The 14600-nt window shown below is 37.9% G+C and overlaps 1 protein-coding gene across 1 annotated transcript; it reads left to right on the forward strand.

Moving 5' to 3' along the window:
- Window positions 1-247: 247 nt before the first annotated feature.
- LOC140163763 (uncharacterized) lies at window positions 248-3996 on the forward strand. Its single transcript, XM_072187079.1, is given in 4 exon segments — window positions 248-1453; window positions 1455-1713; window positions 1716-3004; window positions 3451-3996. Coding segments are annotated over 4 exon segments (2844 nt in total). The 5' UTR covers window positions 248-703.
- The last annotated feature ends 10604 nt before the right edge of the window (window positions 3997-14600 follow it).

The following is a 14600-nucleotide window of genomic DNA, read 5'->3' on the forward strand; positions in this document are numbered from 1 at the left end:
AAAAGTAGCCAAGCAGAGCTAAAAAGTTCGTTTACAGAGTCACTACAGTCAGCAAAGGAGGAATTTTGGCAAGAAAATAAGAAAACAGCGGAGTGTTTTGAAAAGAAGTTGGCGACGGCCTCTGAAACAAAGTGGAAAAGAGAAGGAAATAAACGGCAGTACGAGTTTAACCAGTTAAGTTTTCGTTCCGTTTCTGTAGTACTTAAAATGATTAGATTTATTAGAAGGATAATTCAGCTCCTATTATGTTTAATAAGAAATGGTTGGCAGCAGCTTTCTGGTCAGTTGTAATGGGTCCAATGGACCGTGTCACAGTGGACCGTGTAATATCAATAGGTCTGTTCTGTGTGCAAGGTTAACTATAGCAAAAGGGCAGTGATACGCGTGGCTCACCTTTTATAGAAATTTTGTTCAATTGGTATGAGCTAATGTGTCCGAGTAAAAAGAAATCATCCAGCGTGGAAATGTATTGAATTATCACAATTGGTTGATTGGCGCGAAATGTGCGATTTGGCGCGTATATGATCTGATATGAATTGTCTCTAATAAGTGTTACGTGTTATTTACTTGTAATATAGATCTGTTGACGACCTAATAAACAAGGCCATTGATGACCCAGTTGATGGTAAGGTGCACCTACTTAAAGCGAGAGATACCATCGGTACAAGACAGAAGTTTATAAGACTGGCTGACATCAGCGAGCATGGGTGGGCGACCGTGTCAGAGTATGAAACCAATGAGTTGGCAGCTGATGAGGATGATCACAAAAGAATTCAACGGGCCGAATATCGAGCAGGAAAAAAGATCAAGCAGAAGCAAGCTAGCAAGCAAGCGGCAAAAAAGTTCAAAAAAGATGGCGGCGCTTCCGTGGGTGGTGGTTTTGGTATGCCTGGTTCTTCTAGTCAGCTTTTTCGTGCAGGAGGGTCCTTCACTGGGCCCATCAGCAGGCAAGGCAAAGGCAGTTGCTACTTCTGTGGGAAGTTCGGCCACTGGAGAGAAAGTTGTCCAGCCAGACGGCAGCAGTTTAGTACAAACCAGCCGCAAAATGCAGGAGGCATCTAAAGTAAATAGAGCTAAAGTTAAGTATGATAATTCATGTAGTGTAGATGAATGTGTCTGTATTTCAGATGATATAGTATTTGATTATACAGATTATGAGAGAAGCGAAGGTAATATTGCGATCAAGGTTTCAGGTAGGCTAAAAAGCCACGCCCAGTTTTGGCGGGAAATTGGGGCACCACAGTTTATAATGGAAACTATTGAAAACGGATATGTAATTCCTTTTTATGACGAGCCTCCGATGCAATCATCCAAGAATAACAGGTCTGCGTATAATAATCACGAATTTGTGTCTGAGGCCATATCTGAGCTGGTAAAATTGGGGTCTGTAGAAATTTGTCAATCTCCCCCACACGTTATTAACCCACTCACTGTTTCTATTCAGCCAAACGGAAAAAAAGAGGCTAATTCTTGACCTGAGGATGGTAAACAAGTTCATTCGCAAGCAATCTGTTAAGTTTGAGGATATGAGAACAGCACTGCTGTTTCTTAGGAAAGGTGGTTTCATGTTCAAATTTGACTTGAAGTCCGGGTATCATCATATAGAGATTCACCCTATGCATAGAAAATTCTTGGGATTCTCATGGAATCTCAATGGTAAAGTGCGTTATTTTAGATTTTCGTGCCTGGCATTTGGTTTGAGTTCGGCTCCATTCATTTTACTAAAATAGTTCGACCGGTGGTAAAGAAGTGGAGAAGCGAAGGCAAGGCAATTGTAGTATTTCTAGATGATGGTCTAGGTTTTGGTGGGTCTGTAGATAAAGCAAAAGAGGCTAGTGATAGTATTAAAGCCGATCTGATTAAATCTGGATTTGTGCCGAATATCCAGAAGTCGATTTGGAGCCCAACAATAACATTAGAGTGGTTGGGATATGATATTGATCTAGAATCGGGTGCATTTGGGGTCACCGGAAGAAGAGTTCAAGACATCCATCAAAGTACTACCACTATTCTTAACTACAAAGACAATAGTGGGAATTTAAATGTGAAGGCTAGACTTCTGGCTAGTGTGGCGGGAAAAATTGTTTCCACTAGCCTGGCAGTTGGAAATATAGCAAGATTAATGACGAAATCTTTACATGTCTGTGTAGAAGGTAAAGAAAACTGGGAATCCTTTGTTTGTGTGTCGGAAGAAGCCATTAGTGAATTAGAGTTTTGGCGGGAAAATATTCGTACTCTCAATTGTGCAAAAGTTGAACCGAAAACAGCAGCATCTAAAATAGTATATTCAGATGCAAGTAGCACTGGCTACGGTGGGTATGTAGTAGATATGTCGGATGATATTGCTCATGGGCAATGGAATCAAGTTGATGCAAGACGAAGCTCGGCATGGAGAGAGCTTAAGGCCGTAGAAATGGTCATGGCTTCATTTGTCAAGAAGCTTGGGAATCATGTTGTGAAATGGTTTACGGATAACCAAAGTGTTGCAGCGATAGCAACAAAAGGCAGTATGAAAACTGATTTACAAGAAATTGCTTTGAACATTTTCAGAATTTGTGTCCAAGATAATATATCTTTAGAAGTGGAATGGGTCCCTAGATCAGACAATGAAAGAGCTGATTATATCAGTCGCATTATTGATGCTGATGATTGGGCTATCTCAGATTATATATTTGAGAAATTGGACACAAGATGGGGTCCTCATACAATAGACAGATTTGCCAGTTTTTACAATGCAAAGTTGCCAAGATTCGATTCGAGGTTTTGGAACCCAGGTTGTGAGAATATAGACGCATTTACTGTGGATTGGTCTAATGAAAATAACTGGTTAGTGCCACCTATCCACCTCATTCCAAGAGTCCTATTTCACATGATGCGTTCGGGGGCAGCAGGAACTCTTATTTGCCCTCAGTGGTATTCGGCCCCTTTTTGGCCGATATTGTTCCCAGATGGACAGACTCCTATAGTTGGAGTGGTGGATATACAGGAATTACAGTATTTCCTGGTATGTTTGTAAATGGCAGATACAATAACGAGCAGTTCGTTACAACAAATAGCCAGAAGTGCTATTCTGGCGGTAAGAGTCCAGTTTTAATCGAATGCGTTGAGCAAAATCGGTTGGATTTGAAATCCTAATAAATTTGATATTTTAAGAGAAACATTCTGTAAATTGAGTATGCCATGATATTGGTAATGAGTTTTCGAGGAAATACAAAGAACTTTATATAAATGAAATGCAACAAATATCAAAGCTTGCAACGAAGAAAGAGTTACATGCTAATATAGCAGGAATCTATGAAGATTGATTTGGTACTCAATGCGTGAAGGACGGCATTGACAAGAAGTGAAAATTAGTAAGTAGGTAGAGTAATCAGACAATGTTAGAAATATTAGTAGGCCTAAATACATTTGACTGCGGAATTCTTAAAATTGTTTTCATTTCATTTGCAGGTAATCTTCCAGAGTGGTATATGGTCAGATGCGGGATACGAAGAGCATGATGAACTGAACAAATTAGCATCAGAATTGCCTGGTGTGACATTAAACTCTAGAGCCGATTCAACTATAAAACAATATGGGGGAGCATTTTGCACTTGGTGCACATGGGCTGACAGATTTGGAAAGTCAAAAATTCCAGCGGATCCCTATTATGTTTCATTATATCTCATTCATGTCAGTCATTCAGCCAACACACCAGCACCTATTTTGAAAGCCACTGCTGCTATTTCATGGGCTCATAAATTGGCCGGGAGTTCAGATCCTTGTCTTTCTCCAATTGTTAAGAATGCTGCTGAGGGTTTGAAACGTAAATTAGCATCTCCTACCGTTAAAAAGGAGCCTATAACAGCAGAAATTCTGGTTAAAGTATATGATCACTATTGTGCAGATTTGTCCATCAAGAATTTGCTTACTATTAGAACTGTAACAATGTGCTTGATAGCTTATGCAGGGTTTCTCCGTTTTGATGAACTTTCTGAGATAAAAGAGAGCATATAACATTTGAGTTATCACATATGTCAATTCTGATTCCTTCTAGCAAGACGGACATTTATAGGCAAGGTAAATCAGTTATTATAGCACGTCTGACATCAAGAGTTTGTCCTGTTCGTATGTTACAGAAGTATTTAGAGTTAGCTCAGGTCCAAGATTCATGTTCATTCATTTTCAGGAGTTTGTCTGCCACAAAAATGGGTTACAAATTGCGCAAGGATAACCGACCAATGTCATATACTAGAGTTCGCGAAGTCATTTTGGATGCGCTCAAGCCAATAGTTGGCGACACATCAAAATTCGGTGTCCATAGCCTGCGTTCAGGGGGTGCCACAGAGGCAGCTAATGCGGGGGTGCCTGAAAGATTATTTAAGAGGCACGGCAGATGGAGGTCTGATTCAGCCAAAGATGGCTATGTCAAGGAAAGTTTACCAAAATTGCTTTCTGTTTCCCAATCGTTGGGATTGTAGATTTCCTGACTTTTACTTCATTGAGCTCACGATTCGCTGTGGCCGGTGCAAATAAATACCAACACAACGCAAGCTTATGTATTAAAAAGCGTTTTATTGGCGGGCATTGGTGTCGTTCTTTGGGAGTATAGTGGAGAAATGAAAATATGTGCGTTTGAGCGCCCTCGGCGAATTAGCATATATTTATTTTCTTCACGTTACGTCATAATGAATGACTTGGGTGTGCGCCGGGGCGTGTTAGTGTTTGGTAGTCACTTCAGGTTGGTAGCACCACGCAGCACACACGCTTTTTTTTCAAAAATTTTGTTAAATCCAAAAATTTTAATGTGTATTTTAAAAGGTTTTGCCTCTGTCGGTTATCCAGGGTGGGTATTTGACTGATTGTTCGGGGAGGAAAGAATTCAATCATCAGGTTGACATGAGGTAGAAAGCCAGGGTCATCGTACGTTCTCAATTTTTCTCCAAAAATAGTAATCGGGAGTTTTTCAAGAGTTTTCGTAGCCCGCTCCTACCGCGATTGTTTTCTTTTAGGCTTTAGGCTTCCCCATTGTATTAGTCTAGGATCCCACTGCATTGTTTGTACAAGTAGAGTAAGAAAAAAGATTCACAATTATTATAATAATTGTGCCTGCTCTCATTGAGCTCACGATTCGCTGTGGCCGGTGCAAATAAATACCAACACAACGCAAGCTTATGTATTAAAAAGCGTTTTATTGGCGGGCATTGGTGTCGTTCTTTGGGAGTATAGTGGAGAAAGTAGATATCTACTATTTCCATGACCAGTGTAAATCGGGCTGGTATGAATTAAATGAAAGTTTTTTGTTGCTATATCAGTGCAGAGATAATGTAGGCCTAATCAGTGTTAACAAAAAGTCATTTGTATGATTCTAGGTTTGTTTTCTTTTTTTATTTAATATTGTCACATTTGTCGATAGGCCTAACCGTGATACCATTAAAAAGCTAAAAGAACATCAATTCTACACACCGTTTATTTGGAACTGAACTTTGATTTATTAAAGTCATAATGTACGATCTTATAATATGAATTTGGTTATTTTTTTTCAAACCTGATTTTATGGCATATTTGTAATGTATACACATGTCACAACTTGCATTTAAATGGAATCAGCCAAATTTGTTGTGCTTGTAGGTAAACAGAGCAAAGTTCGACATAAAGTCATAATTCAAGAATTATGACTTTATATCCTCCTATAGAACTGCGTGTTAAACGGCCAAAATAACAAACAGTGTTTACCTCGTTATTTCAGTTCAAAATGGACAGAAGCCATTCCCGATAATTAGGGCCTATTACTGGTATTATTTCAGCATTTTGAATATATAATGACAAATTAAAAATTTGAAGAAATCGTACATTAACCCTTTAACACCAAACTGGAAATAACAGAGTGAGTAAAATAAAATAAAAGGCGATACCACTCGCAAGTAGGCCTACTGTTGAATGTGTTTATATTTCAAATACATGTAAAAAAAAAGGAACGGAAAAAAAATCACAGTATTTAATCGCCGAGTGACTACTATTTGAATTTAGGGTTTTGATTTAAACTATTTTAATATCAAATCTTTAAAAAAAAACATGGTCTTCTCGTTTTAACCGAGGGGCATGGGATTCATCACTTTTAACTACGTCATTCACGGACGGAGCTGAGGCAACGGCTCTCCGCTCCGTTGATAGTAATACTTTCCTGGTCTTTGTTTCATTTCAAAGTTACAAGCAACTAAAGACAAGACAAGACAAAATTTTAAAAAGTGCACTGCTTTCATCGTTTTTCAATTTTTGGCAGCCGTCTGTTTGTATGAGGCGAGGTCCAAAAAGGAACACTGCAAAATCTAAATGTTTATAGGCCTAATTTGCCATATTTGGTAGAGATACAGTACTTAAAAAGCTAAGGAACGTTCATAAATACTTGGGGCTGGAAAATTTTGATTTCGGTATGTCAAAACTTTTTTGACGCCCCTACACATGTTAAACTTTTAGAACCACTTTTTTTATAGATTCAAAACTTTTTGGATCCTTTTTTTGTATATACCAAAATAGTTTGTACACCCACACCAAATCAATGAAAACACCCGTTTTAGGCCTACTTATGAATTCCAAGGGGTCATAGGTCAAAAACCATAGGTCGCAGAAAAATGTTATGATTGACGTTTTTGATCCAAACATCCATCTTAGTAAACTGATACACTTTGCAAGATGTATATGTCAATTTTCAAAAAATTCCATATAAAAATGTGTTCTTTTGGTCAAAACTGAACAAAAATCACCAAAAAATGCCATTTTTACCCATAAATTAAATGTATTGAATTAAGCGATGGTCTTTTTTTTGCCTTATTCCAGGGTCCTAAAATAATGGAGAAAATTTGAACATCATTAAATGAAGAGTTTGGTTCCAAAAGGCATTAAGTCCAAAGACTGTTTTGTGGGATTTTTTATTTGAAAAATATTGAGTAGCAGTAACCTTGCCACTCTAATATCATTGGCGTAGTAGAATATATATAGTTATAACAATTTTGGCAAATAATTGCAAATCCCACGTGCGAAGAAGAAAAAGGCATCAAGTGCAATGGCAGCCATTTTAAAACCTTGGATTTGACAATTTTAGGGGACAAATCTATTATTGAAAGAGAATAAGCCAGATGTGCAAACATATCCATTCCAATCGTTAAATGTCATTTAAACTTTAGAATGTAAAAATATTCCAGCAAAATGTTACACAAGGCAGCTATTGAACTAATGCCTTTTGGAAACAAACTCTTGAAATATTGTATTAGTAAAGAAAGTGAATAGGCCTACTTCACTTTGATAGGAATAGGACTAAACTACAAAACAAGTAAATGACTACATTTTATGGCGATGTCGACATTTTAAAGAAAATTAACACAAATTGGCGCTGACTGGAAAATAAAGCTCTTCCCATATCCTGTCGGAAAACCATGTCCATGTAAAAAACTCCCTTCGTCTGTTTGCGGGTAACTTCTTGAATTCCTAGTTTATTCGAAGCATGCAAAATAGCGGCGTCATCCATTTTATAGTATTGTAAAACAAATAATAATAACTGAGGCCTAATGATAAAATGAAACGATGGCCACCCCCCAAAAAAAAACCCTGTATAATGTGCGCAACCTACAAAGTGAAGAACTTGAAAAAGAACATTTCAGCCCGAGTCACGGGTCAAATAATCGCCAAGTATCTTCTTAACCATTGATTTATATGGGACAGGAATAGAGGTTATCCATGTTCTATAAGCTGCATGTCCTATCAACGACTGCTATACCTTGTTTAGGACATTCTAAAGAAGTACCTGCATGTGCAACCATGACTGTTTCAAAATAGCCCGCCAAAGTCATGCAGGTAACTCCGAGGTCGTGCATTGAATTAGTTTGAATGACGAATACTACGGGAACCAGTGCCTTTTGTGAAGTCACACATGAGTGAAGTGGATAACCTCTATTATCAAAAGTCCCGGGGAAAATCTTCAATAGTTTCCCTATTGAAGAGGACATAGATAAATTGAATGAATGAATGAATGGACATGATTATCGATATTGTTACGCAATAGTGGTGTTAGATCCAAAGCTGGAAGCTAGTAGTTGGCAGGTGGAAGGCAAGTCTAATCTGATTGGCTAAATATCGTCAGTAGCTGTCAGTAGGCGTGGTTAGTCAGTTTGACATTTCCTTGACTTTCCAAGGGAGGATATGTCGGATCTATAAGGACCAACGCCTGACGGCGTTGATTATAGTACTAAATATTGCGTTGGTCCTGTATGGACTATATCCGTGGGCATATGACCGAAATTGCCTGGCAATTGACGTCTCATGTCAACACAGTCTATAGTGTGATTAGAACATTATTGTCTGGTGATCATTATAGTATGATCAGTACGAAAAATCCAGATTTTCAAAAATTAAAAGAACCACTTTTTAGCGGGAATTTTCGTAAGTTACACAGCTGAAGTTATGAAAGGGTTGAAAGACTACAATATTATGGCATAAACAAGAATATGTTCGATTGGTCTTTATTCCAAGTTTGCAAGAAAGATCATTCAACACAATTATGCGCACTGGTGGTTAAACTGTCAACGGGCTTCATATTTTGTTCTATGAAATCGTTTTCGTTCTTTTTAAACAACCTGTTTCTTGCACAAATATTCAATTAGGTTTTGTTCAAATTTGAAAACCGGCACGATATTGAAAATGAAAGCTTGCATGTAAGATGATGCTCGGTATTTGTAAATATCTTTTTCCGTTAATGTTCATATAAATGTTGCATAAAGAATTACTACATAAAGAATTCCAGCTGGCTTAAAAATTTCACACACACATTAATGTTTTCGGAATATTTCCAAGAAATTGTGATTTAAAGTTAAAATCTTTTAAAACTTCAACATTAATGTTGCGTGGTATCAAAAATCACACGTAAAACTGTAAGCGCTTGATCATTGTCATTCTGTGCTCTAATGTTCTTTGTAAAGTATATTTGCACAATCTTAAAGTTGGAGAGCTTCCAATAGCAGAAATCTCAGTTTCTCGGACAAACTGTTATTCATCTTCATAAGTAAATGTAGTTAGTTAAATTTAATGAGATAATCAAGCTTTAAGAAGCGGTGAGCGAGTATGAAAAAGCGCCTGTTGATCAAACTTGGAATGAACTGCATTGATGCACGCATTATGCAATCGTTAATTTATCTGGAACCAGTCAAACGAATCAAATAAAATTTTTGTATGTGATGCAACAAAATAGGCTATGCGCTACATTTTGAATTTTTGGATTCTTATGTCTATTTCTCGACTTACGTTCAATTTTATTCACTCGGTAATTTTTTCTGGGACACCCTGTACTGATAGTCCATATACTAGCCTCATTTTACTGAGCAATGGTCAATTCTCTTTAAATTGCAACTCTTGTGCAAAAAGTTACTATTTTCGCCTGTTTTGTCATACGGTTGTAAATTTAAGGGTATACGATGTATTGTTGGTCGAAGCAGCAACAAAAAATGTAGTTCACAGCATCTTGCGAATGATAGTGAGCTTTAGCAAAAATTGCATTACATAGCGAGCGTGTAGAAGAATTCAAATATCACAGATATACTTTTCTAGGTCCTGTGGTTCTCGAGTTATGTTGTAAAGAGGGCTGAAACAACAACACTTTTGTAAAACGTGCATAACACATAAACAACAATAAATTAAGCAAGTTTTCAAAGTATATGATTTGTTGAATGAACTTTTGCAAAACACCAAAGTGTTATTTTTCAATAATATATTGATTCAGATAATGAAAATCGATTTTTTAGCTGCTTCGACCAACAATACCTCATATACCCTAAGTGAACTATAACTTTGCTAAAGAGCGCTTATAAATGTTCTTGTCTCCACCAACATGTTTCGCGTTATTCATATCCAACATTTATTATTCAATAATTCATATTTTATTTCCATAAAAATCAAAAACATTACAACAAAAGACATCATAAAGAAACACGAAACATAAGGAGGAAAAGGCTGGAGAAAGATTATTAAGATTCATTAATTTTCTGTTCAAAAAAATTAATAGATTGGTGGTTTATTTTTGTTCATTTATGATAAATAGGAAAGATAACAAGATGGACCTGGAGAAAGTGCTGATATCAATCAAGACAAATAACATTGACTTTGTTCGGTTTGAAATCGCTGACCAATATGGTGTTGCACGTTGCAAAACAATTCCATCTAAACACTTTAAAGAAAAATCCAAACAAGGCCACAATTTTCCACGTGAAGCATTTGTAGCTTTCGACCCGGAAGGTCGAATCATGCCAGGAACAGGATATGCAGAAGAGATCAATTTCGGCGATGCGGTCTGCTTCCCAGATTTGGATACTTTCGCTGTGCTTCCATGGTGCAAGAACACCGCTCGCGTACTTCTTGATGCATACATTGGTGGAAAACCAGTCACTGGATTCCCTCGGGAGGTTGCAAAGGCACAGGTCCAAAGATTGTCAGAGTTGGGATATTCTCTTCTTTTAGCTCATGAGCATGAATTCTCTTTAATGGACAAAGATACTCATAAGCCTGCATTTGAGACATTTCAATGGAACGCTACATCGCGATCTAGTTTCAATTTGGATTTCAAAGGCTCTATGGCATATATTCAATTGAACAGACAAATGAACCAGGGACTTCGGTCAGTGGTGCACGCCTCAAAAATCCAAAAAGAATTAGTAGGCCCTATATGTTAGATGAAGAATTAAGTAGCAATTAAGCCTAGTCTTTTTTTAAAGTCGAGACAAGTCCAAAATAATAACGATTAATAAGGCAATCTAATTGATTCGAATTCCAATCTCCTGGCCTTTTCCTGGGTCTATATTTAGTTGCATGATATAATTCAGATTATGATTTTTCTTAAATGTAGATCTATATCCTATAGAATTAGAATTCATAAATTACATAATAAGTATCATTTTATTCATTTTATTTAGCTCAAGAAATTGTATCAGACAATCACGTGCTTTCAACGTGTAGGCTGGACCTATTTCAATATCGAAGTACATGTATGCACGATCGAAGCATGAAGACTGGCACTATAGATGGTCGGTGCCTACTGGTAAAGCCTACGCATCGTCAAACGGGGAATAAAAAGGAGTAAAAATTTAAGAAGGGAGAAACTATTTAAATGGGGGATATCTGTTTTTAAAATGGTATTATTAAAAGGTGAAAAGAAAATTCGAAAAGGGGGAAACTATATGAAAAGGGGGAAATTCGAAAAGGGGGATACTATATGAAAAGGGGGAAATTCGAAAAGGGGAAACTATATGAAAAGGGGGGAAAGGGGGAAACTATATGAAAAGGGGGAAATTCGAAAAGGGGGAAACATGAAAAGGGGGAAATTCGAAAAGGGGGAAACTATATGAAAAGGGGGAAATTCGAAAAGGGGGAAACTATATGAAAGGGGGGAAATTGAAAAGGGGGAAACTATATGAAAAGGGGAAATTCGAAAAGGGGAAACTATATGAAAAGGGAAATTGAAAAGGGGAAACATGAAAAGGGGGAAATTCGAAAAGGGGAAACTATATGAAAAGGGGGAAATTCGAAAAGGGGGAAACTATATGAAAAGGGGAAATTCGAAAAGGGGAAACTATATGAAAAGGGGAAATTCGAAAAGGAGAAACTATATGAAAAGGGGGAAATTCGAAAAGGGGGAAACTATATGAAAAGGGGGAAAGTTCGAAAAGGGGGAACTATTTGAAAAGGGGGAAAGTTAAAAGTTAAAAGGGGCAAATATTTGAAAAAGGGGGAAAGCATTTCGCAAAAAGGGGGAAAACTGAAAATTTGGGGAGATGAATTATAAAAGGGGGAGTTTGGCGGAGATCAGACACCGTAACTTATTGTGTAATTTATGAATTCTATCGGATATAGATCTACATTTAAGAAAAATAATAATCTGAATTATATCATGCAACTAAATAAAGACCCAGGAAAAGGCCAGGAGATTGGAATTCGAATCAATTAGATTGGCTTATTAATCGTTATTATCTTGGACTTGTCTCGACTTTAAAAAGACTAAGCTTAAGGGGTACTACACCCTGTCCAATTTGCGCCTATTTTTGCAATTTTCAAAATTATAGCACATTGGTGACAAGCAAGATATGTATATTATAGGGCAAGGACTACAACTACTGTACTGAAAATACAGCAACACAAAGCAAGTAGTTATTGATTTATTGATCAAATATTGGTTTTCCTCATTTTGACTGTAACTCAACAACTGTTGGCTGTGCTGAAATAAAATTTCCAGTGCAGTAGTTGTAGTCCTTGCCCTATAATATACATATCTTATTTGTCCCCAATGCGCCATAATTTTGAGAAAAATGCAAAAATAGGCACAAAATTGGGCAGGGGTGTAGTACCCCTTAATTGCTACTTAATTCTTCATCTCATATAGGGCCTACTAATTCTTTTTGGATTTTTGAGGCGTGCACCACTGACCGAAGTCCCTGGTTCATTTGTCTGGTCAATTGAATATACGCCATAGAGCCTTTGATTAGAAAGCACATTTTTATTGTTAACGGGATTGTTGACAAACAAAGAATAGCGAAAATTACTTGGAACTGGCTTAAAATAAAGTTGCATAAAATCACACAGCCACACTTGTCATAAATATGCAATGCCCATTTTGTCCAGGCCCGTTTTATAAATGTATGCTTTTATTGTCATTTCACTGTTAAGACCGCTTGTTTTAAACTTTGGTGCTAACTTTAAAAAACACTTTTGAATAATTATATAGCACAAACAATTCTTATTATCTAGGCTTCTGTAACAATGGCAGCCAGTTGTTTGTTGTCTCTGACATATCCCTGTTTATAGACAAGTTCTTCACAGACTTTCAAACATCATTGCTATGAATTTGACCAGCATAAATATTTATGCATGCCATTTCACCCGTTTAACATTCTGAACATCATTTGGTTTATCAATCATATCGGATTTGCTCTTTGTATACAGCCCCTCTATAAACGTGCATAAAAGTTGACGGATCCCTAACCCATTGAATTTAGCGGCGCTTGCACAACAGGCTATAAATCTACCTACGTTGGTATCCAAATTCATGTAGAACGCCTTTCCAATAATACTACTACTGCTTCCGTGGAGTCAAGACGTGTCTGCACTGCGCTCCCGTATACCAATCGATCAATCGATCAACCGACTGTGTTATAGTTTATGCTGTGTTAATTTACCGTATATTATAATATTTATATTATAATTATATTCTACATCTATATTTATATATTCATCTGCATGATCTTTGCTGTTGCTGATTATTAATTCTGCCATCATGGTCATCATGCAATCTTGTGAGGACTGTAAAATAGCAAAAAAGGACGTCGGGCTGAGACAAGGGGACTTAACACTATGCTACAATTGCGCGTGTAAGCGGTTTCCACATTTGATAGCTGCTAAACCAACAACTTCAACCAAAACCAAGAAACCAAACTGTCCTTCTAAGGACAATCGCAAGGACTATCCATACCTCTCTGTGTCACAGGCAGCAGAAGCTGTATACTCTGCACAACTTAAGAAACTGAAAAGACTGAAAATTGATGATCTCAAATGTCTCAACGGAAATGTAATGCTAAGTGAAATCCGTGAAAGTATGTCGGCCGTCCTTCCCAGCACCGCGGACTCGGTAAAAATTGCCAACCATGCTCTCATACTGTACAACAAGATAAAGGAAAAACAGCGACAATGATACAAGAACTCTCTGAACCCGACTTCAGTCTTCTATTAACGCCGCCGAGATCAGCCGCCACTACCGGGACGCCAAGTCTAACCACGCCCGCCGTTACGGCCCTGCGTCTTCCAGAACAGCCGGCAAAAGCTGAGCTTTCCGCCCCGGAACTGACGGCCCGCTTCATCGCCTGTACCAGCACATGTAAGAGCGGCCAAGCAACCAAAGGAAAGCCCGTGGAATGTACTTTATGTCAAACAGTTTTTCACAGAGAATGTGTCGGGATCAGACCCACTGCTAGGTCAACATTTTGGATTTGTGCTTTTTGTAAGGATATACCCAATACTGTGAAAACGCTGGTCTCCGCTTCTGAATCCCAGAGCAAAGAAATTACAGATCTACGGAATGCAAACGCGACCTTGTCAAAACTTGTACAGGAACAACAACTTGAAATCCAAGCGCTTCAAAGCCGTGTGGAAAGTGAAACTAAGGAACATATGCCCAACCATATCGAAGAAGATCAAAGTGATAATGAACTTGATAATGGACTTGTTTCTAGCGCTGATGAATCTAGTGATCGCGTGTCTGACGACTCAGGATTTAATAGGCCTACCAACTCCGTGCTCTTGATAGGAGACTCTATCATCAGGGACATCAATGAACGCGGTTTGCAGGATACCAAAGTGAATTGTTTACGGGGCGCTCGAGTTGCTGACATCAAAAAAGAACTAGAGGACACAGACATCGCCCAATATGACTGCATCATCGTACATGCAGGTACAAATGATTGCACCACGGAGCAGAAGTTACGCGAAGGGAGTAAAGAACTTAATGAACTCGTTACTGGACTTAGGGTAAAAGCGCCGGACGTGAAGGTGGTTCTCTCCACCGTTTGCCCACGCTCTGACAACGCCCAACA

This window comes from Amphiura filiformis, chromosome 11 (assembly GCF_039555335.1).
Source record: "Amphiura filiformis chromosome 11, Afil_fr2py, whole genome shotgun sequence".
In the NCBI taxonomy this organism is placed as follows: Eukaryota; Metazoa; Echinodermata; class Ophiuroidea; order Amphilepidida; family Amphiuridae; genus Amphiura; species Amphiura filiformis.